The sequence below is a fragment of the Salmo trutta genome, chromosome 1 (assembly GCF_901001165.1).
Source record: "Salmo trutta chromosome 1, fSalTru1.1, whole genome shotgun sequence".
NCBI classification, from domain to species: Eukaryota; Metazoa; Chordata; class Actinopteri; order Salmoniformes; family Salmonidae; genus Salmo; species Salmo trutta.
Genome location: NC_042957.1, coordinates 2,973,408 through 2,991,345, shown reverse-complemented (window position 1 = coordinate 2,991,345; position 17,938 = coordinate 2,973,408). Strand labels below are relative to the sequence as shown.

The following is a 17,938-nucleotide window of genomic DNA, read 5'->3' as shown; positions in this document are numbered from 1 at the left end:
AAACACACAAACATGTTTATAAGACACGACACATCATGATGCACATTCTCCTTGTCCCCCCCCCCCAAAAAATTAAACCTTACAAAAAAACAAAGAGAACCAAAAACCCCTCCAAAAAAATTAAACTTCTTTTTTTTCATTCAAAACCACAATATCCACCTTAGCCATTTTAAAACTACTTGCTGTGAAATAATTTACATGAGTGAGTGAGCGGTTCAGACAGACTAGAGCATTTTCATATTGAGAGTGCAGATCTGTAGATAGCAGGTTACAGCTGAAGCATTAGTGTACTACTGTTGACTAAAACCCTAACGGGTACCCCATGGGCCCTGGTCAACAGTAGTGCACTACATAGGGAATAGGGTGCCACTTGGGATGCAGTCTTGGATGTTATTTCATGGGTTGGGGCTCGTCCAGCAGGAGTGATAAGTGTTCCAGGTCAGGTCCTGTGCTCCCGTCTCCTCTCCTCTCCTCTCCTCTCCTCTCCTCTCCTCTCCTCTCCTCTCCCCTCCCTCTCCCTCTCCCCCTCCCCTCCCCTCCTCTTCCTCTTCCTCTCCTCTCCTCTCCTCTCCTCTCCTCTCCTCTCCTCTCCTCTCCCTCTTCCTCTTCCTCTCCTCTCCTCTCCTCTCCTCTCCTCTCCTCTCCTCTCCCTCTCCCTCTCCTCTCCTCTCCTCTCCTCTCCTCTCCCTCTTCCTCTTCCCTCTTCCTCTCCTCTCTCAGTCCTAGTTGTCTTAAGAAAGTTTAGAGTACTCAAATCCAGATGTTTTTTTTTTTTAAAGACACAAAGAAATGAAGACAAAACAAAAAAGTTGCAGTGTACTGTGGTTGTTTTCTTAAATAGATATACAAAAACAAGAAGGCCCGGGGAGAGGGCACTACGGTTAGTCTCCCGTCGCCGTCGCCATCGCCATGGTAACCATTACAGGTGGTGGTAGTAGTAGTACTGGTGTGTTCCGTCTGTTGCTATAGTTACAGAACAGTTACAGAAACAGTCCGTTGCTACAATTACAGTCTGTTGCTATAGTAACAGTTACAGTAACAGTCTGTTGCTTCGGTAACAGTTACAGTAACAGTCCGCGCTCTAGTAACAGTTGCAGTAATAGTCTGTTGCTACGATAACGGTTACAGTAACAGTCCGTTACTATGGTAACAGTTACAGTAACGGTCTGTTGCTACGGTAACAGTTACAGGTACTCGAACTCCAGTGCTTGGTGTAACGCCAGCAGGTCAGAGTGACTGGATATCCTCCAGAATGGCATGTTGTGCTGCAGGAGGGAGGGAGGGAGGGAGGGAGGGAGGGAGGGAGGGAGGGAGGGAGAGAGAGAGAGAGAGGGAGGGAGAGAGGGATAGAGGGAGAGAGAGAGAGAGACAAACACATTGATTAGATACCTGTGGAGGGGCCAACACACCACCAGCACAACACACGCAACCCCAAGTCGTCATGCAAGCTGCGGTACGCTAGCCTACATATCCCTATATGGGTTTGCCAAAGCACTGCAGTTAAAACGCATGCAGCATCCCTTATAGAACCGCTGACCCGTAGAACCACTGACCCGTAGAACCACTGACCCGTAGAACCGCTGACCTGTAGAACCACTGACCTGTAGAACCACTGACCCGTAGAACCACTGACCCGTAGAACCACTGACCTACAGAACCACTGGCCTATAGAACCGCTGACCTGTAGAACCGCTGACCTGTAGAACCACTGGCCTGTAGAACCGCTGGCCTATAGAACCACTGACCTGTAGAACCACTGACCTGTAGAACCACTGACCTGTAGAACCGCTGACCTACAGAACCGCTGCCCTGTAGAACCACTGACCTACAGAACCACTGACCTGTAGAACCACTGGCCTGTAGAACCGCGGACCTGTAGAACCGCTGACCTACAGAACCGCTGACCTGTAGAACCACTGACCTGTAGAACCACTGACCTACAGAACCACTGACCTGTAGAACCACTGACCTGTAGAACCACTGCCCTATAGAACCGCTGACCTGTAGAACCGCTGACCTGTAGAACCACTGACCTATAGAACCACTGACCTACAGAACCACTGACCTACAGAACCACTGACCTACAGAACCACTGACCTATAGAACCACTGGCCTGTAGAACCAATCATTTGGTCTAAGGAAACAGTCTCTTTTCATCAATCGGTCTAAGATGCTAAATAAATGTAAACATACACGTTATTCGCACCCACACTGCTCGCGCTGGCCAACGAGCGTCTGCGTTGCCAAGCGCTAAAATAGAAGTCAGTTCTATTTATGATGCTGAACACGGTGCAAGTCCTGCCTCTCCCATCTCCTCATTGGTTTATAGAAGCAGATACCCACGTGCCATCTCCTCATTGGTTATACCAACGTGGGTGATTGAAAGATGAACTGAGTTCGGTCGGTCGTCGTGGTAACTATGAAAGTTAGTAGCCAATCACCATATAAGTTCAAAGATGAAAAAGCCTGGAAGGAGGAGAGATGACTAGAAACGATTTGGTTGACCGTTTTGTGGATTAATTGTCGGAGTAGAGGACCTTGTGCATTTCAGATAAAATAACAACCCAATGTTTATATCCCAGGACAAATTAGTTAACAACAGCAAGCTAGCTAGCTAGCTACATTTCCATAAATGTTTAATGCTTTGCGACTTGTCCCCAAATTAATGTAATTGGTTCAGAGTTTGCTTTGATATTTTAACCTGTGTGTCGTGATCGCGTTAGGTGTGTGGGGGGGGGGGGGGGGGGGGGGACAAAATCAATTTGCGCACGATGGAGCTTGCCTGGTTTAGGTATGGTCTCAAGAACCAGAGTCTACTTTTTTTTCATGGAAATAACAAAGAAACAAACCCAAATAGAACACAAAGCAAGGAGAGGAAAAAGCCCAAACCAAAACCACCACTCAGAGCTCACACAAACACCAAAGGAGTAGGGGAAGTTGCCCCTTGACCCTGATCTTTGGTCAAGTTTTGAATTTCCCCCACTAATAGGTAAGGTTAGAATTGGTTGAAAGGGGAAGCTTATTTTAGATCTGTATCTAGAGGAAACTTCACCCCAGAGCTCACCAAAACCCCAAACCAAAAAAAACCCCTAAAGTTACAACAAAAAACCCCCACTACTGCAGAAAAAGCAGGCTTGTCCACCACTCCGAATCCCTCACACCACAACACACTCTACAGGGTCACTACGAGATCACGGCGTGTTCTTTTTTCAAAAGATCACCTCCGCATGTTTACCTTTATGGCTGCCTGCTCCTCCTCCACACCATCTCCTACTACAACATACACTACCTTCCTGCCATACCTCTGCATTATGCGCTCAAAGCAACCCTCTTTTCCTGCAACATAAACAAAGGGGGGGAGGGAAGGTCAAGGGTTAGAGGTCAGGAGAGAGAGAGAGAAGGGGGTCAGGGTGAGGTTACCTGGCTGGCCGCATGCTCCTCGTCCCGCCCGTCGCCAACCACAACATAGGTAATGTTAGTGCCGAAGCGGGAGACTATTCTCTCAAAACAGCTCTCTTTGCCTGGAGACAACAACAAAGGATGTGTACCTAGTGGCATCCTGTTTCCTTTATAGTGCACTAGCTTTTGATCAGAGCACTAAGGGTGTGCTTTACGGGGCCCTCTGGTCAACAGTAGTGCACTATGAAGGGAATAGGGTGCCACTTGGGACTTGGGAAAGCTTAAACACAGATGTTTTTCTAACAAAGAGAGAGGATGAGACATTTCTGTAGATCAACGATGAAGGAGTGAAATGAGAGGAGACGGGGAGAGAGAACAAACACACACACACACACTGATGTAGCCATCTGTAAACACACATTCCTTGGTTGTCGTATTTTCCATTAAAAAAAAAAACACAAGAGAAAGAAATGGATTGTCCTTGATAGTTCCTGACACACACCTGGTCGCCACGGAGATGCTTCAGATAAACACAGAAACATCAACACTGTCATCATAACAACCCTCCCCTCCCAGGCCCATGATTGTCTCCCAAATGGCACCCTATTCCCTATGCAGTGCACTACTTTAGACCAGCGCTCATAGGGTTCCATATAGCTTCATACAGAGGTCAGATCCCTGGTCAATTTGGGTGGAGTTCCGCTTGGGGTTAATTCCATTTCCCGTTCAGGAAGTAAACTTAAATTCCAATTGTGTGTGTGTGTGTGTGTGTGTGTGTGTGTGTGTGTGTGTGTGTGTGTGTGTGTGTGTGTGTGTGTGTGTGTGTGTGTGGTTCTTACCTATTTTGGTTGCACTGTATATGTTCTCAATAGGGAAGGCAGATCCTAAACTATACAACAGAACTTTAGCCACTGCTGGTATCAGCTGGGTTGTTGTTACCAACACATTCACACAGTTACTCCTGGAGACAGAGAGAGGGAGGGAGAGAGAAAGAGAGGGAATGAGGAAGAGATGGAGTGGGAGAGAGAGAGAGAAACAGAGAGAAAGGGAGAGGGAGAGGGAGGGAGGGGGAGAGAAACAGAGAGAAAGGGAGAGGGGGAGAAAAGACAAGTGGAGAGAGGCAGAGAGAGAGGCAGAGAGAGAGAGAGAGAGAGGAGAAGAGAGACAGACAGGTAACTAGTATCAGTATCAACTGTTCCATTACATTAAAATAGCTCTGATCTCTGTTTTATTTGTCATGTTTGTGTCAGAGACCGACTCAGTTTTGTCGGCATCCATTTTGTGTGTGTGTGTGGGGGGGGGGCACCTGGAGCTGATGATGGACAGGGACTTGAGTGCGTTGGTGAGCCAGGAGTCTGTTAAAGCCTCTACTTCAGCTCTTAGCTGTAACCACGCATCCCTCTTAGCAGGGCCCAACAGGCCTGTCAACAATTAACAACAACAATATAAACTACAATTAACAACAATAAACGACAGGGGGCAGGATTTACTCTGATCACACTTTGTGCGCCATTTCAAAGTTTTCCAATTGATTTAATTTTTTTTACAGTGAATGCTGTCTTCATGAACACAGGAACATTGCCTTTTTACTAAAGTACAGGACAATACTAAATGTTTCTTAGTGGATTAAAATGTACACAATATACATATCTGTTGACAGTTACTAAAAATATATATATTTCTTTCCCCCCTGCCTAAAAAGAGCTCTCTGATTGGCTCCTCTCCAGTAAACTCTTCTCCGATTGGCTTACCCCCCACATTGTTTTTGTATGTGCTATACATCTCTTTGACTCTTCTGTAGCGGAAGGCTAGTTTCCTCATCCAGTCCACCCCTCCGCGGACACCCGTCGCCAGGCATAGACTCGCGCTGGTCGCCGCTGCATGGAAGCCATCAGTTGCAAAACTGTAAGTACTGTCAATAATAATAATAATAATATGTTTTATTATAAAAACTGTAAGTACTGTCAATAATAATAATAATAATAATTATATGTTTTATTATAAAAACTGTAAGTACTGTCAATAATAATAATAATAATAATTATATGTTTTATTATAAAAACTGTAAGTACTGTCAATAATAATAATAATAATTATATGTTTTATTATAAAAACTATATTTACTGTCTATAATAATGATAATATATTTGATTTGAATTCTCCTCTCAACAGAACAATATGCCACAGAACATTGCTAAATGGTTAACCTGTTAGAACGTCTACAGAACTAAGTAACGTCTAGATGTAAGTGGTTAACTCAAATGATTTATTATGGTATTATGGAGGGGTACGTCTAGATGTAAGTGGTTAACTCAAATGATTTATTGTGGTATTATGGAGGGGTACGTCTAGATGTAAGTGGTTAACTCAAATGATTTATTATGGTATTATGGAGGGGTACGTCTAGATGTAAGTGGTTAACTCAAATGATTTATTATGGTATTATGGAGGGGTACGTCTAGATGTAAGTGGTTAACTCAAATGATTTATTATGGTATTATGGAGGGGTACGTCTAGATGTAAGTGGTTAACTCAAATGATTTATTATGGTATTATGGAGGGGTACGTCTAGATGTAAGTGGTTAACTCAAATGATTTATTATGGTATTATGGAGGGGTACGTCTAGATGTAAGTGGTTAACTCAAATGATTTATTATGGTATTATGGAGGGGTACGTCTAGATGTAAGTGGTTAACTCAAATGATTTATTATGGTATTATGGAGGGGTACGTCTAGATGTAAGTGGTTAACTCAAATGATTTATTATGGTATTATGGAGGGGTACGTCTAGATGTAAGTGGTTAACTCAAATGATTTATTATGGTATTATGGAGGGGTACGTCTAGATGTAAGTGGTTAACTCAAATGATTTAAGCCTAATTTTGCTGTCGATCCTGCGTGCTTGTTGTTGAGTTTAGAATTGCGGGGCTGCAAACAGCAGCAGTTTTGTGCTACACAACTACACAGGATGGATAATTTGCATAGGTAGTAGTACTTGTACTACAGGTGGTTGGTGGCACCTTCATTTGGGAGGACGGGCTCGTGGTAATGGCTGGAGCGGAATTGAATTACATTTTAATTTAACTAGGCAAGTCATTTAAGAACAAATTCTTATTTACAATGACGGCCAAACCCGGACAACGCTGGGCCAATCACGGGCCAGATTTGATACAACCTGGAATCGAACCAGGGACTGTAGTGACGCCTCTTGCAGTGCCTTAGACAGCTACGCCACTCGGGAGCTCGGGAATTACTAGAATGCCATTCCATTTGTTCCGTTCGAGGTCATTGTTACGAGCCGTCCTCCCCTCACCAGCCTCCTCTGGTACGATGTAGGCTTAAATGAATAGTAGAACTTGAAGTTTGGGTGAAGTCTGTCTGTTTGAAGACAACAATCCCATGGATCCCAGTTTCTCCTGACCCACAGACTATTCCTCAGGGCGAGGACCCGCCTAATGTCAAGTCATCCTGAACTCCTCATTTAACTGTGATGAAGGAAAAAGTCTGGATGTTGAACGCTCACCTCAGGTCCTGTCCGTTGTCATCAGACGACACGTCATCAATATGGACCTGATCGCACTCCTGAACACCCACCCACACACACAGACAGAAACACACACACATACAGACAGAAACACACACACACACAGACAGAAACACACACACACACACACACACACACAGAGAGAAACACACACACACAGAAACACACACACACACACGCAGACAGACAGACAGACAGACAGACAGACAGACAAGTTTAAGTCTTAAGTTTGTGTCACTAGGGGGCAGTGTTGAGCTGCACACGGACAGTGTGGATCTGAATTAGATTACACTGACAGTGGGGATGTGAATTAGATTACACTGACAGTGTGGATCTGAATTAGATTACACTGACAGTGTGGATCTGAATTAGATTACACTGACAGTGTGGATCTGAATTAGATTACACTGACAGTGGGGATGTGAATTAGATTACACTGACAGTGTGGATCTGAATTAGATTACACTGACAGTGTGGATCTGAATTAGATTACACTGACAGTGGGGATCTGAATTAGATTACACTGACAGTGGGGATCTGAATTAGATTACACTGACAGTGGGGATGTGAATTAGATTACACTGACAGTGTGGATCTGAATTAGATTACACTGACAGTGTGGATCTGAATTAGATTACACTGACAGTGGGGATCTGAATTAGATTAGCATCTGTATCTATATAGAGTGTGCGTGTGTACGTGTTCCTGAGCTCACCTACCTCTAAATCATTGAAGAACAGGTGTGTGTACCTACCTCTAAATCATTGAAGAACAGGTGTGTGTACCTACCTCTAAATCATTGAAGAACAGGTGTGTGTACCTACCTCTAAATCATTGAAGAACAGGTGTGTGTACCTACCTCTAAATCGTTGAAGAACAGGTGTGTGTCTGCCAGGTTAAAGATCATCTCTTCCATCCTCAGTCCCAGCGTCACCGCCATGGGAGGGTCCTGTCAATCAATCAATACATCCGTCAATACAGTATTTATGTGCTGGGGGGGCTAGGGTCAGTCTGTTATATCTGGTGTAATTCTACTGTCTTATCTGGTGTCCTGTGTGAGTTTAAGTATGCTCCCTCTAATTCTCTCTCTCTCCCTCTCCCTCCCTTCCCGGAGGACCTGAGCCCTAGGACCATGTCTCAGGACTACCTGGCCTGATGTCTCCTTGCTGTCCCCAGTCCACCTGGTTGTGCTGCTGCTCCAGTTTCAACTGTTCTGCCTGCAGCTATGGAACCCTGACCTGTTCACCGGACGTTCTACCTGTCCCAGACCTGCTGTTTTCGACTCTCTACCGCACCTGCTGTCTCGACCTCTGAATGATCGTCTATGAAAAGCCAACTGACATTTACTCCTGAGGTGCTGACCTGTTGCACCCTCGACAACTACTGTGGTTATTATTTGACCCTGCTGGTAATCTATGAACGTTTGAACATCTTGAAGAACAATCTGGCCTTAATGGCCATGTACTCTTATAATCTCCACCCGGCACAGCCAGGCTCTGAGGGGTGACCAGTCCTCTACTGGCTGTACTGGGTAGACCAGAGGAACCAGGCTCTGAGGGGTGACCAGTCCTCTACTGGCTGTACTGGGTAGAGAGGAACCAGGCTCTGAGGGGTGACCAGTCCTCTACTGGCTGTACTGGGTAGACCAGAGGAACCAGGCTCTGAGGGGTGACCAGTCCTCTACTGACTGTACATGGGTAGACCAGAGGAACCAGGCTCTGAGGGGTGACCAGTCCTCTACTGGCTGTACTAGGTAGACCAGAGGAACCAGGCTCTGAGAGGTGACCAGTCCTCTACTGGCTGTACTGGGTAGAGAGGAACCAGGCTCTGAGGGGTGGCCAGTCCTCTACTGGCTGTACTGGGTAGACCAGAGGAACCAGGCTCTGAGGGGTGACCAGTCCTCTACCGACTGTGACAAAGGAGGAGCCTTCATCACCACCATCATCTCCTCCCCCCTCTGCCTGGTATGCTCAAATAATCTCAGAGAGAGAGAGAGAGAGAGAGAGAGAGAGAGAGAGAGAGAGAGAGAGAGAGAGAGAGAGAGAGAGAGAGAGAGAGAGAGACATGTCACACTTGTTCTGTCCCATCAACATTATGTCACTCTTTAAAACCCTTGGGGGACTGGGTGGGTGTGAGAGAGGTTTGGGGGGCAGCCCTGCCAACCCGCAGCTCAGCTGCAAAAACCATCATCTGCGATAGATAGGCGATTCGCTGACACCGTGAGACTCCCAGAATAGACACATACCGAGCACAGAGAGAGATAAATGGAGAGGGAGGGAGGTAGGGAGGGAGAAAGAGAGAGAGAGAGAAATGGAGAGAGAGAGAAATGGAGAGAGAGGGAGCGATAGAGATGGCATGGGAAAGAGGGGGTGAAAAGAAGGAAAGTTGGATAAAGGGAGAGAGAAATAAAGGTGAAGAATAGAGAGAGAGAAACAGGGGAGCAGAGAGAAAGAGAGAGAGAGAGAGAGAGAGAGAGAAACGGGGGGCAGAGAGAAAGAGAGAGAGAGAGAGAGAGAGAGATACAGGGGAGCAGAAAGAGAGAGAGAGAGAGATAGAGAGAGAGAGATAGAGAGAGAGAGTCAGAGAGAGAGATACAGGGGAGCAGAGAGAGAGAGACAGAGAGAGAGAGAGAGAGAGAAAGAGATACAGGGGAGCAAAAAGAGAGAGACAGAGAGAGAGAGAAAGAGAGAGAGAGAGAGAGAGAGCGAGAGAGAGAGAGAGATACATACAGGGGAGCAGAAAGAGAGAGAGAGAGATAGCTAGATACAGGGAAGCAGAGAGAGAGAGAGAGAGAGAGAGAGAGAGAGAGAGAGATACAGGGAAGCAGAAAGAGAGAGAGAGAGAGATACAGGGAAGCAGAAAGAGAGAGAGACAGAGAGAGAGACAGAGAGAGACAGAGAGAGAGAGAGAGAGAGAGAAGGGTGCCACAGCCAAGAGAGGTATACAGTAGGAGAGGTATTCAGTAGGAGAGGTATACAGTAGGAGAGGTATGGAGAGGTATACAGTAGGAGAGGTATGGAGAGGTATACAGTAGGTGAGGTATACAGTAGGAGAGGTATGGAGAGGTATACAGTAGGAGAGGTATAGAGAGGTATACAGTAAGAGAGGTATAGAGAGGTATACAGTAGGAGAGGTATAGAGAGGTATACAGTAGGAGAGGTATAGAGAGGTATACAGTAGGTGAGGTATACAGTAGGAGAGGTATACAGTAGGAGAGATATACAGTAGGTGAGGTATACAGTAGGAGAGGTATACAGTAGGAGAGATATACAGTAGGAGAGGTATACAGTAGGTGAGGTATACAGTAGGTGAGGTATACAGTAGGAGAGGTATGGAGAGGTATACAGTAGGTGAGGTATACAGTAGGAGAGGTATACAGTAGGAGAGGTATGGAGAGGTATACAGTAGGTGAGGTATACAGTAGGAGAGGTATACAGTAAGAGAGGTATAGAGAGGTATACAGTAGGAGAGGTATAGAGAGGTATACAGTAGGAGAGGTATAGAGAGGTATACAGTAGGTGAGGTATACAGTAGGAGAGGTATACAGTAGGAGAGATATACAGTAGGAGAGGTATACAGTAGGTGAGGTATACAGTAGGTGAGGTATGGAGAGGTATACAGTAGGAGAGGTATACAGTAGGAGAGATATACAGTAGGAGAGGTATACAGTAGGTGAGGTATACAGTAGGTGAGGTATACAGTAGGTGAGGTATAGAGAGGTATACAGTAGGTGAGGTATACAGTAGGTGAGGTATACAGTAGGTGAGGTATAGAGAGGTATACAGTAGGTGAGGTATACAGTAGGTGAGGTATACAGTAGGTGAGGTATACAGTAGGTGAGGTATAGAGAGGTATACAGTAGGAGAGGTATACAGTAGGTGAGGTATAGAGAGGTATACAGTAGGAGAGGTATACAGTAGGTGAGGTATAGAGAGGTATACAGTAGGAGAGGTATACAGTAGGTGAGGTATAGAGAGGTATACAGTAGGAGAGGTATACAGTAGGTGAGGTATAGAGAGGTATACAGTAGGAGAGGTATACAGTAGGTGAGGTATAGAGAGGTATACAGTAGATGTGTCTGAAATGGCCCCCCATTAACTATGTAATGCACTCCTTATGTCCAAAGTAGTGCACTACATAGGGAATAGGGTGCCATAGAGCCCAGGTCTAAAGTAGTGCACTACATAAGAAATAGGGTGCCATAGAGCCTTGGTCTAAAGTAGTGCACTACATAGGGAATAGGGTGCCATAGAGCCTTGGTCTAAAGTAGTGCACTACATAGGGAATAGGGTGCCATTTGGGACACTAGATAGGAATAGAGCTGATAGCCACTGAACTCTGACCTTTTTCTTTTATCATTTTCTTATCGATTGTATTTTTTTCTACGTCACAAAAACACAAAAACACCCACTAAACAAACGTTCTCCAAGGCGATCAACATATGTCCTCCAAATGCTGTGAAATATCTGTATTTTTTTGTTGTTGTTTTAACTTTATAATATACCAAATGTAAAGGAATGTAGCTAGATAATAACAAACTGAAGGACTGGACTGAGGGTGGGTATTAAGCGTTTACAAATGATGGCTCTTAAAAAATATATATATATTTTGCAGCAATTAAAATTTTCTCTGATATTAATCAGTAATATTTCCATTTTCCAACAGACATAACCATGGAGATGGATGGATATAAATTCCTAGACACAGTGAAATGGACAGACAGTATCCCAACATGGTGTCAGTTTGCCAGAGGACCACAGCATTACGGGACAGGGTTTATCTCCCACAGAGATATGAATTATCTGTCAGGAATGTACTAAGTCATATGAGTTCTGTTAAATTGCAGTAGTTTATGTCTTAAAGAGGTTAAAGAGGTTGTAAAGGGGGGTAGTTATGAGTATTTGCACGTATCTGTGATCAATGGTTCTCCTCAATTTCTTAGTTTAGATCGGTTTCCCCCCAAAAAATTTCTCCCCTCTTCCTAGGTTCTGAACCATCAGATAAGAGTTTTAAATCAACCTTTTCATATAACTTGGCAAATCAACTTATTTCACGGAGCATAATTCTTTAAGTATGTTTTTCTATGATAGATGCCTTAGGTTTATCCACATTCCGTTGAAGTGATTTATTAAAGATTTCTGAGTTGTAAGAATTCGGTCTTGGGATAATCCAAATATTTCTCGCAATCGATTGAATGACAGTAGAGATTCATTATAGTACACGCGATTAAAATTCATGATGCCACTTTGGAACAAGGACTTTAATGGTGTTGTTATTATATGCCTTCCCTGTAGCTCAGTTGGTAGAGCGTGGTGTTCACAACGCCAGGGTTGTGGGTTCGATTCCCACAGGGGGGCCAGCACAGGAGAAAAAAAAAATGTATGAAATTGTATGAAATGTATGCATTCACTACTGTAAGTCGCTCTGGATAAGAGCGTCTGCTAAATGACTAAAATGTAAATGTTAAACACGCTGGAGGTAAGGTGGGTAATTACAAACAGGGTTGTCTGGCGATATCGGTTCTTTCCACCTCATGAATTCATCTACTTTTTCACAAATACAAAATGGGATTGAGTGTACAAAACATTAAGAACACCTTCCTAATATTGAGTTGCAGCCCCCTTTTGCCCTCAGAACTGCCTCAATTCGTCGGGGTCATGGACTCTACAAGGTGTTCGAAAGCGTTTCCACAGGGATGCTGGTCCCATGTTGACTCCAATGCTTCCCCACAGTTGTGTCCAGTTGGCTGGATGTCCATTGGGTGGTGGACCGTTCTTGATACACACAGGATACATTTGAGCATGAAAAATGAAAAACTCAGCAGTTTTGCAGTTCAAAGGCACTTCAAATCTTTTGTCTTGCCAATTCACCCTCTGAACGGCACACTATAGGGCTGTGGCGTTCATGACGTTTTGTCAGCAGGTGATTGTCATGCAAAAAAAACCAGCTGGTCTTGCGGTAATTGACCTTTTAATTAACATAAAAACACGTTTAGCATCTCCTGGCTTCCACGCGCATAGCTTACATGCTGCCACTGATGCAGACCTTTGGAACATCTACATTTATTAAATCCGTTGTAATATAGCCTACACCATCACAATAAATCCATGATTTATTTTAGACAGGTCTAAAGAAACATGATATGAAGAAAATGTAGTGTATTTCAGAATAACAGAATCGCATACTCTTGAGTTGTCCTTATTTTCAGGCCCTGATCTGTCTATGCCATATGGCTGAACAAAAAATATAAAACACAACATGTAAAGTGTTGGTCTATTGTTTCATGAGCTGAAATAAAAGATCCCAGAAAATGTTCCATACGCACAAAAATAATGATCATTAAGAATTGAGCAATAAATATAGCAGTATGAGAAAACTGGGATACTCTTTTTAAAATAGTGACCAGTCCCCCAAAAAAACTCACATGCAACAGGGCTGACGTTTCACTATGCTTTGTAGGCTATGTGCTCTCCAGCCGTGTTCCAGGAGGTCCTAAGCCTATGTTTGGAGTTATTTGGACACTTTAGTTGTGATTACAAACCTTTGTCAAAAAAACTAAATGGTCACATGACCCCCTGCCCACCGTAACAGCCCTGAATGACACACATACACAATCCATGCCTCAGTTGTCTCAAGGCTTAAATATCCTTCTTTTTAACTTGTCATCCTCGACCTTTCATCTACACTGATTGAAGTGGATTTAAAAAAAAGTGACATCAATAAGGGATCAGAGCTTTCACCTGGATTCACCTGGTCAGTCTATGTCATTGAAAGAGCAGGTGTTCTTAATGTTTTGTCCACTCAGTGTATTTTAGTAAAATGTCATCTGGCCAAACACTCTTAACTGCTAGGCTACCTGGAGTAGGGTAGGTTGAGTAGGGTAGGGTGGAGTAGGGTAGAATGGAGTAGGGTAGGGTGGAGTAGGGTAGGTCGAGTAGGGTAGGTTGAGTAGGGTAGGGTGGAGTAGGGTAGGGTGGAGTAGGGTAGGTCGAGTAGGGTAGAGTAGAGTAGGGTAGGGTAGAGTAGGGTAGAATGGAGTAGGGTAGGGTGGAGTAGGGTAGAATGGAGTAGGGTAGGGTGGAGTAGGGTAGAATGGAGTAGGGTAGCGTAGAGTAGGGTAGAGTAGGGTAGGGTGGGGTAGGGTTGGGTAGGGTAGGATAGGGTAGAATGGAGTAGGGTAGCGTAGGGTAGAATGGAGTAGGGTAGGGTAGAGTAGGGTAGGGTAGGGTAGGGTAGAGTAGGGTAGGGTAGGGTAGGGTAGAGTAGGGTAGGGTAGAGTACGGTAGGGTAGGGTAGAGTAGAGTAGGGTAGAGTACGGTAGGGTAGAGTACTGTAGGGTAGGGTAGAGTAGGGTAGGGTGGAGTACAGTAGGGTAGGGTTGGGTAGGGTAGGATAGGGTAGAATGGAGTAGAGTAGGGTAGAGTACGGTAGGGTTGGGTAGAGTAGAGTAGAGTGGAATAGAATAGAGTAGGGTAGAGTACTGTAGGGTAGGGTAGAGTAGGGTAGAGTACGGTAGGGTAGGGTAGAGTAGAGTAGGGTAGAGTACTGTAGGGTAGGGTAGGGTAGGGTGGAGTACAGTAGGGTAGGGTAGAGTAGGGTTGCGTGGGGTTGAGTGGTAGTGGGCGGGGCGTCTCACCTTGCCATATTTCTGAGCGTAGGAGCCTGTCAACAGAGAGTGGAACACTATGATGGTCTCATCCAGATCCCAGACAAACACCCTCTGGAGAGAGAGAGAGAGAAGGGGGAGAGAGAGAGGGGGAGAGAGAGAGGGGGGAGAGAGAGAGAGAGAAGGGGGAGAGAGGGGGAGAGAGAGAGAGAAGGGGGAGAGAGAGAAAGAGAAGGGGGAGAGAGAGAGGGGGCGAGAGGAGAGAGAGAGAGAGAGAGAGAGAGAGGGGAGAGAGAGAGAGAGAGAGAGGGGAGGAGAGAGAGAGAGAGAGAGAGAGGGAAGGGGGAGAGGAGAGAGGGGAGAGAGAGAGAGAGAAGGGGGAGAGAGAGAAGGGGGAGAGAGAGAGAGGAGAGAGAGAGAAGGGAGAGAGAGGAGAGAGAGACAGAGAGAGGGGGAGAGAGAGGGGGAGAGAGAGAGGGGGGAGGGAGAGAGAGAGAGAGGGGAGTATTCAGCATCTGATGACAACGGTAATAATTGTCTGTGTGTGTGTATATGTTTGCGTACCTAAGTGTGTGTATGCATTGGTGTGTGCGTTTGTGTACCTGCAAATAGGTGTGTGTGTGTGTGTGTGTGTGTGTGTGTGTGTACCTCCAGGTCACTGTCGGGGGGCGGTGAGGGATTGTTCTTGCGGCCCCTCCCCCTGGCTTTAGCTCCTCCCCCACTCCGACAGCCACGATCATCCAGTTCCTTCATGGGGCTCTGCACCGTGTCCTCTGTATACACACACACACACACACACACACATGTAAAGGGTCACAACGTGTGCAGATCTCTGTAAAAAACTGATTGAATCTTTATCAACACCCAAATCTAATAAGACCTAAACTAAAGTCTCCACAAGTATAGTTAAACACACAGACAGACAGACAGACAGACAGACAGACAGACAGACAGACAGACAGACAGACAGACAGACAGACAGACAGACAGACAGACAGACAGTAATACACGATCGCACACACACACACACACACACACACACACACACACACACACACACACACACACACACTACTGGTTGTAATTCCATAAGTGTGTGGTGATTGGTTGGGGCGTACCTGGGTGGAGCTCATTGGCCTGTACTGTCATGACGGGGTTGGAGTCTTGCAGCTGATAGGCCGACGAGGAGCCGGTCCCATCCATGCTATTGGACGTCATGTAGGTTCCGTAGGGGGAGGCGGAGTAATACTGGGCGTACTGGTTTTGGCCAAACGTTGTGTACGATGGATAGTCCTGTAAACAACACAAACAAACAGACTTAGTAAACAACAACACAACACAACAACCTCAGCAATACACTCACTGTAGCCAACGAAGATAGAGGGACAGAGAGAGAGAGGAGGGAGAGAGACAGAGAGAGACAGAGAGAGAGAGAGAGGGGGGGAGAGAGAGAGACTGAGAGAGACAGAAAGAGAGAGGGGGGAGAGAGACAGAGAGAGACAGAGAGAGAAAGGGAAAGAGAGAGAGGGGAGAGAGAGAGAGAGAGACAGAGGGGAGAGAGAGAGAGAGAGACAGAGGGGAGAGAGAGAGAGAGAAAGGGAAAGAGAGAGGGGAGAGAGAAAGAGAGAGAGAGAGGGAGGAGAGAGACCGAGAGAGACAGAGAGAGAGGGGGGGAGAGAGAGAGAGAGAGAGAGACGGGGGGAGAGAGAGAGTTAGAGAGAGAGAGACTGACAGAGGGATAGAGAGAGCAAAAGATTGATGTATATTTCAAATTTGAAATATACATCATGGGATAAAATCCCCACCAACATTTTAAATATACTAGGTATGTTATAAGTTTATCAACATTCTAACTCTGAGTCTGTACTTTTATTTAAAAAAAACACAATTTCAAATTTTGCTACATAAGACCGAATGGAGCCGGTCGGTCAAATGTCTTGAGTCAATAAATAACCCCTTTGTTATGGCAAAGTTCAGGAGCAAAAATGTGCTTAACAAGTCACATATTAAATTGCATGGACTCACTCTGTGTGCAATAATAAGTGTTTAACATGATTTTTGAATGACTACCACATCTCTGTACGCCACACACATACAAGTATCTGTAAGGCCCCTCAGTCGAGAAGTGAATTTCACAGCACAGATTCAACCACAAAGACCAGGGAGGTTTTCCAATGTCTCACAAAGAAGGGCACCTATTGGTAGCAGACATTGAATATCCCTTAGAGCGTGGTGAAGTTATTAATTACACGTCGGATGGTGTATCAATACACCCAGTTACTACAAAGATACAGGCGTCCTTCCTAACTCAGTTGCTGGAGAGGAAGGAAACCATTCAGGGATTTTACCATTATGCCAATGGTGACTTTAAAACAGTTAGAGAGTTTAATGGATGTGATAGAAAACTGAGGATGGTTCGACAACATTGTAGTTACTCCACTATACTAACCTAAATGACAGAGTGTGTCACAACTTCTACCGAAGTCGATGCCCCTCCTTGCTCGGGTGGTGCTCGGCGGTCGACGTCACCGGTCTTCTAGCTATCACTGATCCATTTTTCATTATCCATTGGTTTTGTCTTGTTTCTTTTCACATCTGGTTCCAATTACATTCATTACCTGTGTATTTAACCCTCTGTTTCCCCTCATGTCCTTGTCCGAGATTGTTTGTGTTATTGTGTTCGTGTTGTTTATTTAGGTGTGCGACGGGTATGTGTCCCCATGTTGATTTTTTATGTATTCTATTTTTGGAGTTTGTTTGAAAGTTTATTAAACTACTCTGCTTATATGAAGTTTGTTTCTCCTGCGCCTGACTTCCCTGCCACCTACACACACGTCGTTGACAGAGTGAAAAGAAGGAAGCCTGTACAGAATAAAACATATCCCAAAACATGCGTCTGCAATAAGGCACTTAAGTAATACTGCAAAAAATGTGGCAAAGAAATGAACTGAATACAAAGCGTTATGTTTGGGGTAAATCCAACACACATCACTGAGTACCACTCTTCATATTTTTAAGCATGGTGGTGGCTGCATCATGTTATGGGTATGCTTCTCATTGGCAAGAACTGGGGAGTTTTTCAGGATAAAAAAAAACGTAATGGGGCTAAGCACAGGCACAATCCTGGAGGAAAACCTGGTTCAGTCTGCTTTCCAACAGACACTGGGAGATTAATTCACCTTTCAGCAGGGTAATAACCTAAAACACAAGGCCAAATATACACTGGGAGATGAATTCACCTTTCAGCAGGACAATAACCTAAAACACAAGGCCAAATATACATTGCAGTTGTTTACCAAGAAGACAGTGAATGTTCCTGAGTGGCCGAGTTATAGTTTTGAGTTAAATCTACTTGAAAATCTGTGGCAAGACCTGAAAATGGTTGTCT

At 45.0% G+C, this 17,938-nt stretch overlaps 1 protein-coding gene across 1 annotated transcript in view; it reads right to left on the bottom strand.

Moving 5' to 3' along the window:
- Positions 1 to 664: 664 nt before the first annotated feature.
- Positions 665 to 17,938, bottom strand: part of eya4 (EYA transcriptional coactivator and phosphatase 4) — a gene marked incomplete in the record, with an annotated part of 133,956 nt that continues 116,682 nt past the window's right edge. Inside the window, 10 exon segments of the mRNA XM_029691285.1 lie at positions 665 to 1,265; positions 3,421 to 3,521; positions 4,239 to 4,360; positions 4,706 to 4,820; positions 5,151 to 5,311; positions 6,924 to 6,982; positions 7,804 to 7,893; positions 14,581 to 14,664; positions 15,199 to 15,323; positions 15,669 to 15,843. Of these exon segments, the coding sequence (XP_029547145.1) occupies positions 1,185 to 1,265; positions 3,421 to 3,521; positions 4,239 to 4,360; positions 4,706 to 4,820; positions 5,151 to 5,311; positions 6,924 to 6,982; positions 7,804 to 7,893; positions 14,581 to 14,664; positions 15,199 to 15,323; positions 15,669 to 15,843 (1,113 nt within the window).